General features: G+C 39.1%; 1 protein-coding gene across 1 annotated transcript in view; it reads right to left on the bottom strand.

The window, feature by feature from the left end:
• Positions 1–4,968: 4,968 nt before the first annotated feature.
• TMEM170B (transmembrane protein 170B) overlaps positions 4,969–21,255 on the bottom strand; it is a 41,708-nt gene continuing 25,421 nt past the window's right edge. Inside the window, exon 3 of the mRNA XM_024983981.2 lies at positions 4,969–13,155. Coding sequence (XP_024839749.1) covers positions 13,025–13,155 — 131 coding nt within the window. The 3' untranslated portion in view covers positions 4,969–13,024. The remainder of the gene's footprint in view (positions 13,156–21,255) is intronic.

Raw genomic sequence — 21,255 nt, forward strand, 5'->3', positions numbered from 1 at the left:
GATGTCTGATATAAGTAGGATACTTCTGATAGAATAAGACAGGGTAATGCCCCAGGAAGAACTTGTGTGAACACACTGGGGTCTTTCTGCATCCTTTCTCAAAAAGTCTGAAGCCAAAGCTTTGTGGCAGGAGAGTGAGCCAGTCCTGGGTTACCCAGAAAGTGGTCAGTTTCCACCGGGATCCCTTCAGGCTCCCGAGTTGCTATCGCTACTTTAAGTCTGCTCTTGTATTGGCATTTGTCCAAATAGCTGCCCAGGTCTCAAGAGAGACCTGTGCTTAATCAGGTAAATGGCTTTGATGTTTTTTTTAAAGCACTTTTCCCTTTCCCCCAAATAAAACAAATTGTGAGAGTAAAAGAGAGATGTGAAAATTATTTGGAAGCTGAATGCCAACATAGGAGTACCTTATCAATAAAATGGGCCTGTATAGCTCCTCCAAATACTTGTTAAAAAGTACAACAGCAGTTGTACTTTCGATTTGAAATGCTCATCTCTTCTCACTCACCTGGCAAAAAGTCTCTAGTTTAGGCAAGCTCCAAATACACCTACAGATGCACTAAAGCTTAAAGCTGTAGCAGGTATGGCAAATGTCAAGTTCAAGGTGTCAAACTGGTCCAGGTTTCAAAATGTCCAAGAATAACAGACCTAAACTGATGGTGTCCCATTGAAAGTTTCAACCTGCATTTAAGGGAAGACAAGAGAAGCTAACTGATTTTCATGTTTACTGCAGAAGATGTGGTCATAGACTAAGTCTAACATGAGGCTTCCTGGGCACAAGAAGTCAGAACTAGGGAGAAGTCCCAGGTCTGATACCCTCCCACTCTGTCAACACACACAGGGCCTTCAACAGTCTGAAGTCTCCCAAAATTGGTGTTTTCTCAGCCCTACAATGTCTCTGACCCATCTCTCTATCTTCCCTTATTTTCCACGTCAAAGACAACACACGTGGGACTTCCCTGGCAGTCCAGCGGTTAAGACTTTGCCTTCCAATGCAGGGCGATACGGGTTTGATCCCTGGTCGAGGAGCTAAGATCCCACGTGCCTCGAGGCCAAAAAACCAAAGCAAAGACATAAAACAGAAGCAATATTGTAACAAAGTCAATAAAGACTTTAAAAATGGCTCATTTTTTTTTTTTTAATCTTAAAACAACAACAATAAAGACAATACAAGTGTCTTCTTGTAAGACATCCTAGAGTCCTACCCATTGATACTAATTCCCACCAAAAAAAAGCAAAAGGGACAGGAGCTCTGCCATTTTATGAAAATCTGTTTGGTCCTTTCTCTGGTCTGTTAAGTGCCGTCCTGATTTCCTTAATGACCTGGAGTGCACGTGTATCTCCGAGGCCACTACAGACCACGCTGTGTACTGAGACTTGTGCTTTTCAGGTCGGACTCTCTGGAGCTGAAGAGACCAACACCATCTCTGCAAAACAACAAGCAAAGCCAAGAAGCCCGCTTACAGCAGGATCATGGTGGTCGATGACTGCAGGCAGCCGACAGGCAAGTCAAGAGCATCTTTCGGGGTTTTATGCTGACAGCTTTGGCTTCCTTATCTTGTACATATTTGGTTTTGAGAACGCAAGGAATTTGCTAGCTGAGCAAGTTTATCCACTGTTTTCTAAGCAGGCTGTTTCCCACTGAGGTCTGTTTCTGAAAAATTCTCTCGGCAAACTTTGCTGCCAAAGCAGCACACGGTTCAGTGGGACGGTTTAAACCTGAGACAAGTCCTCTCTAAAATCCCAACGTGCATGGTATGGAAACGACTCTGAAATAGAGGTACCTGGACTTACTATTAAAACTCACGGCAAAGTCTAGGAGGACATCAACCTTCCTCCTGCACAGGATGCATGAGAGGAGGAAGCCCATGGGACAGGGTGTTTGCTGAGCGCCCCCTGCAACAGGAGATATTACCTCATTCACTGGTGAGGTAACTGAAGATCACAGAAGTGAATCAACCTGGCCAAGTTAAAATCCTAAATGGCAGAACAGGAATTCAAAATCAAGTTTCACAGTATAAGACTGGTTGTGATACACAGGTATATTCCTCTTATCCCAACAGGTTGACCAACTCTGCAATTAAAAATCACCAAAATATAGACTTTTAAAGACCATTATGCAATGAGCTGGAGCATGAATTTATGAAAAATAGAAAAATCAAGGTCCAGATTAATGACCTGCCAAAATCATAAAGTTAATGTGGTTTTCCAATTTGTAAGTGACCCTTGAACACTGTATCTTAACCTTCTTTGGAAAATTAGTGACAACCTGGAAACTCTTGGTTTTTCTTGTATTTCACTTCCTCACATGTATCTTTATCAGAAAAATATACATTAATATATGTTATGGAGATGAGTCCAGAAGTATAGGCTGATTTAATTAGGGTTGGTTCACAGATAAGAATGGCCAAAAGCCAGGATAAAATGAAATAGAACTCTTACACCATCTAGTGATAAAACTCTCTCTTTGCAGGAAAACCAACTAATGTATTTCCATTTTACAATTCAATCCCTAGAACTCTGAGCCTGAAGAATATTCATAAAATTGGCCAAAAGAAAAATGATAACAATGAATTGTTGTTTAGTTACTAAGTCGTGTCCGACTCTTTTGCAGCCTCATGGTCTGTATCCCGCCAGGCTCCTCTGTCCATAGGATTCTTCAGGCAAGAATACTGGAGTGGGTTGCCATTTCCCTCCCCAGGGCATCTTCTGGACCCAGGGATCAAGCCAGCACCTCCTGCATTGACAGGTGGATTCTTTACCACTTGAGCCATCAGGGAAGCCCCAGGAACAAAGAATACAGAAAATTAAAAGTAGACAAACAAGAATAGTAAAATGGGACAGATTATTCTGTTAAGATTCTGATAGAAGCTGGATATAAACCCCAGTTCTACTCCTCAAATCTGCCACAGGTCCTGTTTACCTTTTTCTTTATACCCTAAAACTTTAGGTACTATTTTATGAATTAACAAATGTTCAACTTCAAAGGTGGCTCTAGTGGTAAGGAATCTGTCTGCCAATGCAGGAGACGCAAGAAGTGCAGGTTCAGTCCCTGGTCGGGACAATCCCCTGGAGGAAGAAATGGCAACCCACTCCAGTTATTTTTGCCTTGAAAAACCCATGGACAGAGGAGACTGGCGGGCTACAGTCCATGGGGTTGCAGAGAGTAGGGCACGACTGAGTGACTGAGCATATACACAACTTTAAAACGTCTAAGTGTCCACTTGATAAGTCTGAGATATTCCTCCTCCCCAATAACTCATTCTCCATCGGAAAACAAGCTCAGGACTTCCCTGGTGGTCCAGTGGCTAAGATCCTGCCTGCCAATGAGGGGAACACGTGTTGGCCCCTGGTCTGGGAAGGTGCCACAAGCCACAGGGCAACTGAGCCCGTGTGCCACGACCACTGAGCAGGCCTGACGCCACTGCTGCTTGCGCTGCGTCTGCACAAGAGAAGCCGCCGCAGTGAGAGGCCCGCGGGCCGCAATGAAGAGTGGCCCCGACTCATCACAACTAGAGAAAACAAAGCCTGCGTGCAGCACCAAAGACCCGGCACAGCCAAAAATATAAACTTTTTATAAAAGGAAGAAAGAAAACAAGTTCTGTCTAAGAACTGAGGATCTTTCTTCTAGATTACTTTCCCCTCTGGTCTTATTCTAAATGGGTGGCAACAGATATGAAATCCAGTGCTTTCTTTCGATGCTCAGTGAATTATCAAGGTACCCAAAGACAGATTTCCTTTTACAAAAATACTATAAAAATATTACTTCAAGAGCCCAAAAGAATAAAATCAAAAAGGAAAATTTTAATCTCAAGATTTTTATCTTAAGGACCTTTTAAGACTCATGGTCAGGAAGGAAAATATATTTAATAATTTTATAAATCTTATGGTTGAATGAAGAAGTTACCTAGAAAAAAGAAAATACATTTTAATGAAGCGATACATGAAATAAGTCAGTATATGTGGGGGAAAAAAAAAGTCTACTTATACTTTCTTTGCACAATTTTTAAAGTTAATCAAGTTTTCATACCAGCAGGGTTTGTTAACAATTACAGTCACTGGCTTTGTTGGCCCCAATCTCTTTTTAGGCTGGAGATTAGTGGACCCTAACTGGGTAACTAGTACCATGCCTTAGGAATCCCCAACAAAAATTCAAAATATGCTTAGATTTGGCAATACAAATCTTGAGGATGATTTTTCAAATCCCCGTATTGCCATCTGGTCTTTGTCTTACCTCATTACAGAGCTTCCCTGGTAGCTCAGTTGGTAAAGAATCCGATTGCAATGCAGGAGACCTCGGTTCGATCCCTGCGTTGGGAAGATCCCCTGGAGCAGGGAATGACTACTCACTCGTGCTCTGGCCTGAAGAATTCCATGGGCTGTATAGTCCAAGGGGCTGCAAAGAGTCGGACACGACTGAGTGACTGACCGATCTCATTACCGGCTCCCTGATACTTCGCAGAAACCAGCACAGCACAGTGGGGGAAAAATATAGGTAATAAAATAAGAAAAGCCTACTTCAGCATTATTAGCTGTGTGACTTTGAGAAGCTGCTCACCCTCTCTGAACCTCAAATGCGTCACTCATAAAGTGAAGGATTACCTTCAGAATTCTTAGTGATCCCCTTAGCCTGAAAGGCTACGTGTTAAAGAATGCCTATGAGGTGTCTAACAGACTAAGTACTCAGTAAAGGGTAGTCATTTATTAATAAAAGTGACAATGGGCTCTTTAATACAGTGATTCTTAGAAGCAGATCCTTATGTGGCCTGGCACTGTCCTCCGTAAAACTGTGAAGTAGGCCGGGTTTGTCTCTTACATGTGATCAACTTCTCAGTGCTATCTTCCAAATCCAGTGTAAAACTGGCCCAGAAAAGCCGACCAAAGGGTAAGAGGAGACACTTGGCCTTGTGTCAGGTTTGAGTCTGCAAGGAATGAGTTGAAAATGTATGTCATAAAGAGACACACACCCTATAAAGCTTTTAAAGACAGGTTTATTTATATATAAGTGCATGAAGTTGAATACAGAAACTTTATTAAAATACTGTATATTACAAATTTTAACCCAATAAATTCTGTGTAATGACATTTAAGTGCTGGAACAGTTGTTCTGTGTGTATCAGTAAAGAGTTCACCCTGTACATTACAAAGCGGAGAGACACATACGGACCTCAGAAATGGTCCTGAGATTAGACGGTGTGTGATGTTAATTGTGCATCTTTTCTGTAAAGCAATGAATTGGAACCTAGACCTTGTCTTTGCAGACCAACGTTCTGTAAATCAAAAATAACTTGCATATATTTATTGCTGCCCTTTGAAGAAAATGAGTGGTGGAAAATAATTTAAAAATAAAGATCAACATTTCTATGCTTACCACAATCAAACCCGATGCTTACTACAATTAAAATTCACTGCAAAGTTTGTGTTCTCCGGGAAAGTACACTATATACACCATGGGATTTGTACATGAGTTGGAAATAAAAAATTGCTTATATAAAATTAAAAATCAATAGTATACAATATTTACAGCTTGTTAGGCATTATAAATAAACATACTTTTTAAATAACCCTTCAAAATTAAACTGTATTATGTAAACATGCAGTACACATACTCATACAGTGTAGATTACAGTCTTAACAGAAGGGGGAACTTTGTGTTCACATAATGCAGGTTACTTCGTCACATACACCTCTGTTTTGTGCACACCCCTCCAAGGTTTCTTCTTCCTGTCTTTAAGTTTCACAGTACGTTAAGTGTTTCTAGAGTAAAAAACAAAAAGTCCCTGATGGTAAACATATTCCTAAAAGTGACAATTAAGTGTCTGCCCTTGAACTACAATAGGAAGCTGACACTGTTCACGCTAGCGTCTCTAGTTTACAACAAAACCAAGTTTTAACATTCCACATTTAACTGTCTTGACTACATTTTCTCCCATTTCAAACTTACTTGGAAAGAGGAAAAAAAAAAAAAACAAACAAACACCACACATCATGATAATGTAATGAAAGCAGTTGTCATCTGTCAAGGATGAAATAACTGACTGTTTACTAAACCACAAGGAGTTAATTCAATTACATCCTTCCTCAGCTCTGAATTCCCAGCAACAGGCATACCAATCCTGAATTCTGCTAAATTCACTTTGCGAAAGTATCTTAACTTCCAAGGCACTAAGGCATCATTTAGCTTTTAAAAACTGCACTGTGGTTTACTAAATGATTCATCAGTGGTCTGAGCATTAACACAGTTTGCAAGTGAGTTTGTAATACCTATCAGGCAAACTATATTTTTGCTATGTAAATAAGAACATTTTAGCTGATTGAGATACAGTTGATCCCCTTGTTCTAGAATGACTAGAGTCAGGAGTTAATACTTCATGGTAGAATCCTATGAATTTTAACCTAGTTAATTAAATTAACTAAAATGAAAAATACTGTGGAATTGTATACTGTTCATCTAAATATGCAGAGCTCGTGTGTGTGTATGTGTGTGTTTGGGAGACAGCCAGAACTTTAAAAATTCCTCTAGTGTAAATGCATGTGATATCACAAATACTAAGAAAGCGTCAATAATCAGACTATCATCTCATCCAGTATTGAAAGTAAATCATTTTTAATTCAAACAGGTGCCTCTCTTTTGCCTTCTATGGAGAAAACTTAAAAATGTCCCTACCCAAAGATACTTAGTGAGGACGTATAAATACGTTAAAGACAAAGGAAACTTCTCACCACCAACAGTACTATCAAGTTACCATTCATTTATACAGGGCTATAAAAAAGGGATGATCTTTAGAAATTACCAATATGCAATATGTTCAGAAGAAAGAGTGTTACAGTTATGGTGATTATACATGATAGCTCCTCTTCCTATGTATTTATGTTACACTGCTTCCCAGTTTCAGTTACATACTTAAACGCAGTCCCCAAAAGAGGACAGGCACATCACCTCTGAGCGGAGATATATATTGGTACAGGACACCATCCTAAAAAAAAAAAACCACATAGGAGGTCCATGCTCTCTTGATTTGTTTACAGTATTTAATTTTCAGCAAGATTGCAGCTGCATAACTGTAAGGTGTTGAGAACATTCTCTTCTAAACCAGCACTTCTATCAACAAACTGTACATATGTTTAAACTACCCCGTATGATATGTGTATGGAAGAGGGAGGAATATTAAAAAAAAAAAAAAAAAACTGCTAAATTAGTTCTCAAAAATCAAGACAGGGTTATTATGAAACCTCAACATACATGCAATGAACATAAAGAATGTGAAAACAAGGCCCCTGTGCTCAGGGCAGGAGATGGTTACAGCTCAGCACACTGAGAAATTTGGGTGTTTCCACTAATCTAATAATGTATTAACCGGTTTATCTCCACATTTACAGAAAATACTGTATATATTAAGCGTTACTTTCTCTAAACAAATTAATAGATAAATTTTTAGACAACAGCTTCAGCCACCTCCTCAAAAACACTGTGTTGCCTACCCTGAACAGAGGTCTCTGAGGGAGTGGGGCAAACCAACCACCACACGCACGAAACCGGAGAACGATCTCATGCTCTGTGGTGCATTTAGTCTCACATATAAAGAAATGCGTTTTGCAAACATGCAGTAAACATACTCACGCGGTGGCATCTGTAGTCTTACCAGAAGGGGAACCTGCGCTCACATACTGCAGGGCATTTCGTCAAATGCGTCTGTCTTTGTGCATTACCCTTCCAACCTTTCTTCCCATCTTTAAACTTTCCCCCTGCTATAAATACTACTACATGTTTGAACATTTTTATCATTTTTTAATCAAATAATGTCCTTTTTATGCTGCAGTCTTCCTCCGCAATGTTATAAAAAGGACAGGAAAAGGGAAATTGCTGGTCAATTTCAACCACAGACATTCTCAGCCTTGAAACCGTTTACCCAGTTACCCAAGTGTTGCCAAACTTCTCTGCAATCTAGGTCACTACAATTTTTTCAGTAACTTTCCATTCTTCACATCTTAAAAACAAATAGCGACTCTTTGAAGAATTCTAAGACTTTCGGAGAGACACGTTTGTTACAAGAGTCAAGTGGCTTGAGAATATTTCAGAAAGTCCCCAACATCTTATTATCTCTTGAATTATAAAATGGACATAAATTTAAAACAAAAGTATTACCTTTTAAGTTAAAAACAAACAAACAACAAGTAGGGCTGAAGCACGTTTGCTCCAGGGGAGGAGGGACATGACAGACAGCACTGCCGAGTTATGTTCTCCTGCAGGCTGGGGTGGCAGGAGAGAGGTGGATGCATGGGCGAGGGGTAACCTCCCCACGCCTAGAACAAGCAGAGTAAGCTGCATGCAGTGGAGATTCAATGGATATTACGCAAGCCAGAGAAAATAAGGGGTAAGTCCTGACCACTTCTCACCTTTCCTGTTTTTTAACTAGTAATACGCACAGCCTGATACTGATTCCTGCCTGCCCTGGCCATTTCTATCACCACCAGCCTCCAGAAGCACTCTTGGAAAAATATCTGCTGATTTAAAAAAAAAAAGAGGTTGAAAGTAAGTAAAGAAAGCAACATAAGAGAATTTTTTTTAAAGTTTCCTTCTTAAAATACATGTAGGGGAAATGTGGAAATGAAAAACAATAGATGAATCTTACAAAACAATGTATTAACTTGGTATTGCAAAGTTTAATTTAAAAAATTAAAATGACTATCTATTGATCATTTCCTATTAAATACTGAGTATTTTCTTAGTATCTACAGGGGACTGATTCCAGGACCCCCGTGGGTACCAAACTTTGAGGATGCTCAAGGTCCTTATGGAAAACGGTGCAGCCCTTGCATTTAACCCACACACACCCTCCTATATAACTTTAAGTCACCCCTTGATTACTTATACTACCTCACACGATGTAAATGCTGTGTAAACACTATGAAAATGTTCTGTGTGGGGCATTTTGCTTTTTGGAGCTTTCTGGATCTTCTTTCCAAATATTTCCATCCAAGGTTGGCTGAATCCCTGAATGTGGAACCACAGATACGGAGGGCAAACTACGCACTTCCACCGTAAACAAACGGTCAGCAAGTGAGAGGTCCTGGATTCAAGCCTGTGTCACCGGCGTGGTTCCAGTGTTCTCGTTGCTGTGCCACAGCAGTGGGGTCTCAGTTTCTAAAATTCCACTTGGTGAATGAGAAAAGTCAGAACTGGGGGAGGGGGCGGGCTGGGGGAGAAGGACTTAAACTCTCAACTAGAAGCAGGATGTTCTCCCAACTGTTTTAGGATTTAAATCGTCTCAGTAGCTCTTGGTGGACTCAAGCGCAGGGATCCCATTTGGAGGTATCCTGTGCTTACTACAGAAAATACTAGGCTCAGCACTTTGTATATATTAGATCCACCAAAAATGCTTACAAAATTGAATTAGTTGGTATGTAAGTGCCAGCCTGGGCACATTGACTTGGCAGCTCCATTCTCCAGATCTTTATTACAGGTTCTCTAAACATGTTTTCCAAGAACATTTTTTTAAACTTGTTCTTGTTCCTTATACCACAAATAGGATATATGGGGTGGCTCATTTCTTTATTTCTCACTTAAAGTACAAACAAAATCTTCACATTTTGGGAGGATGGTGGAAACACATTCTGCAAATACCAAGAAAGCACACTGGGTTACAAACTGTGAACCTGCTTGGTAAACACACAGACCTAAAGGAAGAGTGAGTAACTCGTGTGAACACGGAGTACGGCCCGAGTTTAGGACTCACGTTATTCTAGACAACCAGTGGGACTGTCCAGGGGGGACTGCTGGCACCTTCTTCATTTAAAGCATTTTAAATTTTAAGCATCACTTGTAGCTCAGATGAGACCCCCTAACTCTGATCTATGGACATTTCTAACCAGTGTGTTAAGTAATTAATGATTAGTTTGGGCAAACAGGAGTCTCTTTCTCGAGGAACTGATTTCACTGTCAGCCATATTTTATTAGCATTTCTTAAGATAAAGATCTATAAACTGCCGAGGCTCTCAGCCCCCTTCCCTCTTGCATTTATCACACACACAAAAAAGTTTACTGCTAAATCACATACAAATTTTAAGAATAACCCAAATATATCAATATGGGCTTTTGTTATATCACAAACAAGGATATCTAGCACTAAGAAACCAAGAAAAATTTCCCCCAATTCAAAAATCTCAAACTTCCTCAAATCTGTTTAAAAGATCATTCAACTGAGCAAATACATTAAATTCTCCATTACATCAAAGTGTTCACTGAACAAAAGCTTTTCAATTAGATTCTATTCATATACAGCAGCTTTACATATATATGTGTGTGTGTGTGTGTGTGTATAATGACATATATGTGTATAGACATATATCATTAAATGTTTTCTTTGCCTCTATAAGAAAACCATTGACCTTTTAAAAAAAATCTCATAGAAACAGCTATTAAAACATTTCATCCATTCACACTATCAGCTGCATTTCACAACATCAGAAGAGTAACAGCTGCACAAAATCCCAATGAAAGTAACTAAGAACAATGGAAGAAACCAAAATTCCCCCCAAAGTTAAAAGCACAGGCGCAGGCACACACGCACAGCTCATAATATGAAGCGACCTGATAATGAGATAGTTGCAGGACACGCTACAAACCGATCCACCTTCTTATACTTCTATCCGAGAGCAGAAACAGGAGTTTAAATCTCTTTGGTCCATGCAGCCATACATTTAACGTGTCCAGGTTATTTTCTGGCTAATTTCAGATTCTGAACCACATGCCCCAGCTACCTTACCAAGATAACTTTCTGAAAACATAAACTAATCACATGTTAAAATAAATATTCATTTCTGTAGAATCTCAATTTCAATACATTATTGATAATTTCTCCCCAGGAATATGAACACTTTAAATTACTGACAGAATAAGCAAAGTAAAGGAAGAAAGTGATTCAAATCTAACAGAAAAGGAAAAGTCAAGTGGACTTGGGAGATTTAGACCTAAATTTAAGAAAACATCAGGAATATAAAGAACATGTGAAACTAATTTCAGGCTAAACATAATAAAAATAATCCACTTTAAGATTTAAAGATCTCTAAGAATGCATAGTTGCTTCTTGGCTTCTATTAAAACAGATTTCCAAACCACAGTGTTATTAAATTACCCCACCCCAAACTGGCTTCCATACTGGAAAAATACCCCCAACACATCATCGAGTTGTTGATGTATTCTGCTTTTTGGTAGAGAAAAGGTGTCGTGGGTAACAAAGGTCTTAAATTTGAATGGGAGCTAGTAGAAGCTTACTTGTTACCAAGTTAGACTATAAAAGAGTGAGGCTAGAGTATGGAGATTATCTTTTGGATTGTCCATAACTTCATATTTTCTGCAATTGGCTCTTCTGTTGAATTAACATATATGCAATCATGGGCTTCTCTGGTGGCTCAGTGGTAAAGAATCCGCCTGCCAATGTAGGAGATGCGTGTTCAATCCCTGGGTCAGGAAGATCCCCTGGAGAAGGAAGTGGCTACCCACTCCAGTATTCTTGCCTGGAGAATCCCATGGACAGAGGAGTGTGAGAGGGGCTACGGTATGTGGGGTCACAAAGAGTCAGACATGAATAGCAACTAAACAACAATGTATAATTGCATCTAGTATTCGAAAAAGTCTCAGTAGGAGATGAATTCAACCAGTTTCTACGCTTCCCTTACTTCTTACACTCTTAAATACAATTACATATGGCCAAAACCTCTTAAAATGTTTTATACCAATAACTTTTCATTCTAATAAATATCACTGTAGGTGCTAGTAAATTTAAGTAACAGAATGAAACAAGAGTTGAAAAACTGAAATGAATCACTTAAATATATGTTCAACACTGTACTGATATGCTGAGAGTAACTGCCAAATTTTAAATTTACTATATTCCCCAATTTTTACTTAGAGAAATTATGATGCTACCACACAGCCAAAATAAGATCGTTCATTATTCTTCCTATATGACTTGTTTCTTAACTACAAGTGAGGCTTCTTGTTTTCACAGCCTAATTTAGGCCACTCTTTATATATATTTGATACTCCAGGATGAAAGATTGCTTACATTTTGTCAAAAATCGAGATATATGCAACAAGTAATATAATCCCACTGAGATACCAGTTGTAAAGATGTTTTCTCCATGAGATACATGGCAGAAACTTTCTTCAGAAGGATCAAGAATAGGATGTGTATTTCAGACTTTTCTTACAAAATTTATAAGAAAATTTTCAAATTAAATTTTCATGACACACAAACTACAATCAATATGTGTGACCCAAAAAGTTTTTAAATTCATAGCAACAGAATGTTTATGCATGAGGGAAACTATTAAAGAGTGTTATTTGAGTGAGTGAAAAGGATGCACCCTATAGATCTACTTTGAATCCTTGAAAGAGTCTAGCAGTTCTCCATTCAGTATTATTTTCCACGTAAAGTAAATAACAATAAATACCTAGTTTATATGAAAGCCCTAAATCCCAGAAACGTTCAACATTAAAAATCAGGTAATTTGTCTCATAATAAATGACTTGATATTCAGCACTCATACAGGATTTAGCATTACAAAACAAAATTTCTCACTACATCACCTGAATTCATGTCAAATATGTTCACAGCACTCATCTACAGCTACACTTGCAAATTTCACATGATCAATGTTAAAAAAAAAAAAGAGTTTGGCACATGTATCAATTCTTCAAAACGTCCCTGTAACTTAACACAACACTGTTAAGAATGATGATTCAACACCAGTGTTAACCTGATTGGCAGCTAAACAAGGTGCTTTTTCTTGTAGCTTCACGCAGCAGTGCGCCTTGCCCGGGACGGAGGCACGTAAGGTGCGGTGCGGTAGTGCAATCATTGAACACCAGAGGGCGACCTTCCCACACGGCCCGAGGCCTTGTGTTTCGACCCGCTCCTTCCACGTCCTTGTACCATCTCACGCCCACTCGCTAACGATGCCGTTTTCAGAGAATCTGTACGTCTGTTTCCTTATGTGAAGTAAAGACATTCCCACAGAAACCTCAGAGTGTGGCGAGGATCCTTGAGAAGGAGATGATGAGAGTCAGTACTGTCTGCCCAACGCCCCACACCAGGGCTTCCAAGGGGGCCATGTTCTTCCCGGCCACTCGGTAAATGCCGGCCACGGCTGCACCTGGCGAGAGAGGAGACGACACGTTCACTCCCGAGGCTCGCTGCAGGGCTGCCGCCTGGGCTCGCCTTCCCGGGAGCCAGACAGCAAGCCACCAGGCATTCTCATTCTACAGTTCTCTGCGAAAGACTTTCCATGTGACTGGTACAAGTTACACTCTACCATACCACATTCACCCACAAAACCGAGTAACAGGCTTTTCAATTCGACTGCAAAATATGTATTTATGGTATACGCTGCTTACTTGACACAAGATATGTTCATAAAAAAATGAATCACTCATTAATCTCTCAGCTGGGTGTTGACTCGGCCAGATCCCATCAGCACTTTTAAAAACATATGACACAATATATTGATGATTATAAATAATAATATAGAAAAACCACACAATATAATTTCTAAATTATTCAAGAAAAAATATTAAAGAAATTTTTATTTCTTTCAGTAAAATGAATTCTTAAATGTCATAAATAATATCAGAATTTTGAATAATGTACTTTACAATCTACCGTATAAAATGGTTTAAGTATTTGAATAAAACTGTAAAATTATCTGGAGACTAGTATTTTGACATCTAATAAAAGTGGGAGATGAACCTGACATCTGTTTTAGGAAAATGCTTTAGACATCAGGCACTTCTGAGAATGAGAGACTCTCGGGCACCTTAGTGCCCTGAGGCTCTGGCTCAATACTTTCATCTTACTGCTACAGTATATATAATGGGATCTAAGAGTCTGACTTTAAAAGTACACTCAGAAATCATAAAAGGAGGAAACGTTTAAACTACGGTTATGGCATTGAACAGGTTGAGAAGGCCTTAAAACTTTTGTCTGGAAAAAACTGTCTATATATTCCTAGAATGGTCAAACAAAAGGAAAGAAGAACAGAAATGTTATTTGAAGACACTTGAATTAAATCATTTGAGAAGAAATCTACTCACAAAAATTAGCTAAGAATTAATTCCATAGTTCACCTAAATTTTCCAAATAAAATTATTATAGTCCTCTATTGAAGATACAAATAGGAAAAGCAAATTATTAATTTAAGCCAAGGGCTTTCGTATACATATTTTAAAGAAAGAAATTAAAATGCATAGTATATTTATAGTATATATGTAACTTGTCAGAAAATTTACAAATATCATCTTAAATATCATACCACTCCTGAGTATTATCACTTAATTTAAAGATGAAAAAAAGAGAGGTTCAGAGAGTTTCAGTTACTAGTCCAAGAAAATACATTTAAGTATAGAGCTGGAATTTCAATCCAGATTAGTCTGGCTATAAATCTCCAAATCATTCTATTTTACATTTACACCAAGTGAAAAAATAGAATAAGAAATTCAGTAACTGATAATTACATCAATATTAAATAAAATTCCTAGGAGCACCAACATTTATTCAATCAAGTAGAAAACTTCACTAGTGTAATTGGTCATATCCTTGAATTTTAATTTTTTTTTTTGGCTACACAATGCAGCATGCAGGAATTCAGTTCCCCAACCAGGGATCAAACTCAAACCCTCTGCAATGGAAGTGGGGAGTCTTAACCACCAGACCACCAGGGAAGCCCTATCCTCAAATTTTAGAATTGGATAACAACCTGAAAAAAATTTAAATATCTTAGGCTTCTTTGTTATCAGAAAATATGTTTAAATAAACCTGAGAAATACTGTTTTCACTTTGGATTTTCCCTAGATTTCCATGACTATCTTCAATTTTAAAAACCGCAATTTGGCCTCCATTCTCCAGCACTAAATTCCCCTGGTGGCTCAGATGGTAAAGAATCCGCCTGCAATGCAGGAGACGTGGGTTTGATCCTTGGGTTAGGAAGATCCCCTGGAGGAGGGAACGGTAACCCATTCCAGTATTCTTGCCTGGAGAAGCCCCACAGACAGAGGAGCCTGGCGGGCGACAGTCCATGGGGTCACAAAGAGACTGAGCAACTAAAAAGAAAAAAAATTTCAAAAATGATCCAAGAGGTGAAAAACATAAGCTCAGGCTGCCTGCTGCTGCTGCTGCTAAGTTGCTTCAGTCGTGTCCTACTCTGTACGACCCCAGACGGCAGCCCACCAGGCTCCTCTGTCCCTGGGATTCTCCAGGCAAGAATACTGGAGTGGGTTGCCATTGCTTTCTCCAATGCATGAAAGTGAAAAGTGAAAGTGAAGTCGCTCAGTCGTGCCCGACTCTTCTCGACCCCATGGACTGCAGCCTATCAGGCTCCTCCATCCATGGAATTTTCCAGGCAAGAGTACTGGAGTGGGGTACCATTGCCTTCTCAGGCTGCCTGGGAAGTACCAAATATTTAATTCCAACAACTCATGCTTATATAAGGTTAGGAACATGGATTTTGGAGTTAGACTTGTGGGTTAAAATCCGAGCTCACTTATTAGTAGCTGTGTGACAATGAGCAATCACCTAACCTCTCTGTGCCTCATTCCCTCAAATGTAAAATGGGTGGGTATGAAGAGTAAGAGATAATATTTGGAAAGTATTTAGAACAGTGTCTGGCCCTACTATGTACTCCAACTTTTGATTAGTAGTTGTCTAAGTAGTACATGATAAATGAATTTCCAATCAGTGATTCATCATTCAATCAGTTCAGTTCAGTCGCTCAGTCATGCTCGACTCTTTGTGACCCCATGAACCGCAGCACGCCAGGCCTCCATGTCCATCAACAACTCCCAGAGCTTACCCAAACTCATATCCATCGAATCAGTGATGCCATCCAACCATCTTATCCTCTGTTGTCCCCTTCTCCTCCCACCTTCAATCTTTCCCAGCATCAGGGTCTTTTCCAATGAGTCAGTTCTTCACATCAGGTAGTCAAAGGATTGGAGTTTCAGCTTCAGCATCAGTCCTTCCAATGAATATTCAGGACTGATCTCCTTTAGGATGGACTGGTTGGATCTCCTTGCAGTCCAAGGGACTCTCAAGAGTCTTCTCCAACATCACAGCTCAAAAGCATCAATTCTTCGGTGCTCAGCTTTATAGTCCAACTCTCACATCCATACATGACCGCTGGAAAAACCACAGCTTTGACTAGACGGACCTCTGTTGGTAAAGTAATGTCTCTCCTTTTTAATATGCTGTCTAGATTTGGTCATAGCTTTTCTTCCAAGGAGCAAGCATCATTTAACTTCATGGCTGCGGTCACCATCTGCAATGATTTTGGAGCCCAAAATACAGTCTCACTGTTTCACTGTTTCCCCATCTATTTGCCATGAAGTAATGGGACAAGATGCCATGATCTTAGTTTTCTGAATGTTGAGTTTTAAGCCAACGTTTTTACTCTCCTTTTTCATTTTCATCAAGAGGCTCTTTAGTTCTTCTTTGCTTTCGGCCATAAAGGTGGTGTCATCTGCATATCTGAGGTTACTGATATTTCTTCCAGCAATCTTGATCCCAGCTGGTGCTTCATCCAGCCCAGCGTTTCTCATGATGTACTCTGCATATCAGTTAAATAAGCAGGGTGACAATATACAGCCTTGACATACTCCTTTCCCTATTTGGAACCACCTCTGTTGTTCCACGTCCAGTTCTAACTATTGCTTTCTGACCTGCATCCAGATTTCTCAAGAGGCAGGTCAGGTGGTCTGACATTGCCATCTCTTTAAGAATTTTCCACAGTTTGTTGTGATCCACACAGTCAAAGGCTTTGGCGTAGTCAATAAAGCAAAAGTAGATGTTTTTCTGGAACTCTCTTGCTTTTTTGATGATCCAGCAGATATTTGCAATTTGATCTCTGGTTCCTCTGCCGTTTCTAAATCCAGCTTGAACATCTGGAAGTTCATGGTTCACGTACTATTGAAGTCTGGCTTGGAGAATTTTGAGCATTTCTTTGCTAGCAAGTAAGATGAATGTTGTATGGAACAACTGATAGCCATTTGGAAGAAATAAATCTAGGTCCCTATTTCACACCACTCCCCAAAGTAAATTTCAGATGGATTAAAAAACTAGTTGTTAAAAACAAATAAATAAAATGAATTTCCCTTGGAAGGTTGTACTGTTCAAGGAAAAGCTTAACACAACCGTAAATAATCCACTTTTCTTTATACTTTCAAGAAACAGAGGGTAAGATCTTCAAGCCTATGATGTTAAGGGTAGAAAACCCAGTGTAAAACTCCAGTTTCCAAAATCAAGGGAGACACTGTAGTGTTATACAGAAAATAAAATGAAGAACCATCTCCCTCCCTGTGGATGATCAGGAACCAGTGTGTGAGTCACAGCTTCCCCCTGAAGGCAGCACCGCACAGCAGTTTCACCGCACTGCATCACTGCACGACCCGAAGCACTAGCCAGAGAGGACCGCTCCCGTGGGACTCTTCAGCAAAAAGATCGCAAAGAAGACAATTTTGTGTGCCTATTAAATGGTTTTGGAAGCTGCTATTAAATACTGAGCAGACAGGAAGCAGTATTTACAAAATATATGTAGATTATAAAATTAAAGCCAACAGCTGCCCAAGTACCATCATCCAACTGTACACAGGAACGTTACTGTTTTACGTGAGGCTCCCACGGACTCCCCTGTCACACCCCAATTCCTCCCAAGTTTGGCTTTCATCATTCCTTTGCTTTTCTTCAGCATTACCACCTGCCTATATCCTCAGATATTACTGAATTTTTTAAATAAGCAAATTTTATATAAATTGATACTCTACGTATTTTGGAATTTTTGGCTGTTTGTGGCTCAGATGGTAAAGAATCCACCTGCAATGTGGGAGACCTAGGTTCAGTCCCTGGGTTGGGAAGATCCCCTGGAGGAGGACATGGCAACCCACTCCAGTATTCTTGCCTGGAGAATCCCATGGACAGAGCCTGTAGCCTGGTGGGCTACAGTCCATAGGGTTGCAAAGAGTTGGACACGACTGAGCAACTAAGCACAGCACATATGTCAGGAAATTATCCAGGCTGTTGTATAATATGGAGCTGTAATTCATACATTTCCACTGTTGTGCAGAATTCTAAGTATGGATATACCACAACCTATTTTTCCATTTTAATGTGGATGACACTGTTTCTAATCCTTAACAATGACAAACCCTGCTTCTGTGAACATCCTTGTAACATGACCCCCAGCACACATACTAAATCGAGTTTCCCTACAACATGTGGGTATGCCTGTTATGGCATTTTCAACTTTACTAGGTAATGCCAACTTGTTCCTAAGTATTTGAACCAATTTATATTCCATTTACTCCATATCCTCAGGAGCAGCTGATATCTTTAAAAACACTTTTTTTTTTGTCAATCTGGGTAAGAGATGTTATCTCTGCAATTAATTTGTGTTCCCCTGATATTTAATGTCACAGAGCTTTTCCTCATATATCATTCAAATGTGACCATTAGGGTTTCTACTTTTACGAAATGCTTGGCATATCTTTTATGCATTTTTCTACTGGACTGTCACTTTCTTATTTGATTCATAGGGTTTTTAAAAACATAGTTTGGATATTAATCTATTGACATTTATATAAGCTAACAAATGTCTTACCCCAACTTGTGCTTTAGTTTTCACTCTTGTTAAGGTATATTTTGCTGAACAATAGCCAGCTGAAAAAGTACAAATATTGTGATCCTTATTTTCTTGGTGAAATATATGCAAGAATGAAGAGGGTAGAAGTGTAATAGGGTGCATGAAATAAATGAAACATGTTTGGAATGGCCACTGTGAACAATGGCAGAAGGTATCAGCTGCTGCTGCTGCTGCTGCTGCTGCTGCTGCTAAGTCTGACTCTGTGCGACCCCATAGACGGCAGCCTACCAGGCTCCCCCATCCTTGGGATTCTCCAGGCAAGAACACTGGAGTGGGTTGCCATTTCCTTCTCCAATGCGTGAAAGTGAAAAGTGAAAGTGAAGTCGCTCAGTTGTGTCCGACTCTTAGCGACCCCACGGACTGCAGCCTACCAGGCTCCTCTGCCCATGGGATTTTCCAGGCAAGAGTACTGGAGTGGGGTGCCATTGCGTTCTCTGGAAGGTATCAGCTAGAAATAAGTAAAGATTCCCCAAAGCATTAAGGAGCTAGAGAAGACTGGTATAGCAAAGATGAAGTGGAGAAAACAATTCTGCTGAATTTTTTAAATGGTTTAAAAAAATCAAAAGAAGTGTATTATTTCATGATACATGAAAATTATATGAAATTCAAATTTCAATGTCCATAAACAAAGTTTCATTGGCATACACCCACAGTCATTTCTGATACTGAACTATCTTTGCATTTCCAGGATAACATTTTTTTTCAAACTTTAAACTTCTTGTTTCGAATTGGAGCAGAGGGATTAGCAATGCTGTGGTCGTTTCAGGTGAACAGTGAAGGTCCTGAGCAGTACATATACAAGCATCCATTCTTCCCCAAACTCCCCTCCCACCCAGGCTGGCACCTAACACTGAGTAGAGACCCACGTGCTGTACAGTAGGTCCTGGTTGGTAGGATAATATTCTTGAAGCAAATGAACCTATACTTTTCCATTTTTCTGTAGCCTTCATCTTGTTTAGCAAAAAGATTACAATGATTCAGCAAACATGCTGTGCACAGCTTTTAACCTTTCCATTTTCTGCAATAATCTGGATAAATAGGAACTGTTCCCAGAAAATCTGGTAGAACTCATCTGTAAACCTCATTTGAGACTGGACTTCTTTCAGGGAGGAGGGATCTTCAATATTTCAACTGTTTAACAATATTTATTGTATTACTCATATTTTCTATTTCTTCTTATGCCAATTTTAACAATTTATATTTAGGAATACATAGCTGTGTATAAAACTGCTATTTTTATAATTCTTTATTCTACCTTTATTGTCAAGCCTGTAGTTATTTCTTCTATTTTATCCCACATTTTATTTCTCTGTCTTAACTATTTTAGAGCTAAAGCAGCAATATATTCGGTTTATTATCTCTCTAGAAAATTAGTTTTTTGCTTTGTTATTAATCTTTCATAAACTTTACTTAAAAAACAGCAATTCTTTATACTAATAAAACTAAACAACATAATTTAAAAAGATACCATGTACAACAACATTAATGTAATAAGGGTTTAGGAATTAACTTAATCAAAATGTATAACTCTCCTATTGGGAGAAGAAAAAACTTTGAAACTCTAACAAAAGAACCAGAAAATGATCTGAACAAATGGGGATATATTACATGTTCTTGGGTGGAATAATTTAATATGTCAATTCTTCCCAAATTAACCTCTACCTTGTATTAAATCCCCACAAAAATCACAGTTATACTTTTTGAGGAATTCAGTAGACATATTCTAAAATTTATATGAAAGAATAAAGGTCCATAAATAGTTATGTGAACTTTGATAAAGAAAAAAATGAGGGACCAGCTCTACCAGATATTAAGAAACAGTACAAAACAGGAGAGAGAAAATGAGACCTTGCTGAAACAACAGCTAAAAGGACTAAAACAATCAGAACAGAGTTCAGAGACAGACCCATGTACCCTGAGAACATAGTATACAACAAAAGATGGGTCAATGGATGGATTTTTTTTTAGGATGCAGTAAAAATTGACTTACTCTGTGGAAGGAAAAAAAAAACCTGAAATCCTACCTAATTCCAAAAATGAAGACAGACTCTAAACCAGAAGGCAGATTATGACCTGAATGTTCAACATCTGCCTTTGCAAATAAAGTTTTATTGGAAGAAACCACGCCCATTCATTTACTGGTAACTATGACAATTGCACCCATCTCACACGCTAGCAAAGTAATGCTCAAAATTCTCCAAGCCAGGCTTCAGCAATACGTGAACCGTGAACTTCCAGATGTTCAAGCTGGTTTTAGAAAAGGCAGAGGAACCAGAGATCAAATTGCCAACATCCACTGGATCATCGAAAAAGCAAGACAGTTCCAGAAAAACATCTATTAGTTCCAGAAAAACATCTATTTCTGCTTTATTGACTATGCCAAAGCCTTTGACTGTGTGGATCACAATAAACTGTGGAAAATTCTGAAAGAGATGGGAATACCAGACCACCTGACCTGTCTCTTGAGAAACCTATAGGCAGATCAGGAAGCAACAGTTATAACTGGACATGGAACAACAGACTGGTTCCAAATAGGAAAAGGACTTCGTCAAGGCTGTATACTGTCAC

The sequence above is a fragment of the Bos taurus genome, chromosome 23, assembly GCF_002263795.3.
Source record: "Bos taurus isolate L1 Dominette 01449 registration number 42190680 breed Hereford chromosome 23, ARS-UCD2.0, whole genome shotgun sequence".
NCBI lineage: Eukaryota > Metazoa > Chordata > Mammalia > Artiodactyla > Bovidae > Bos > Bos taurus.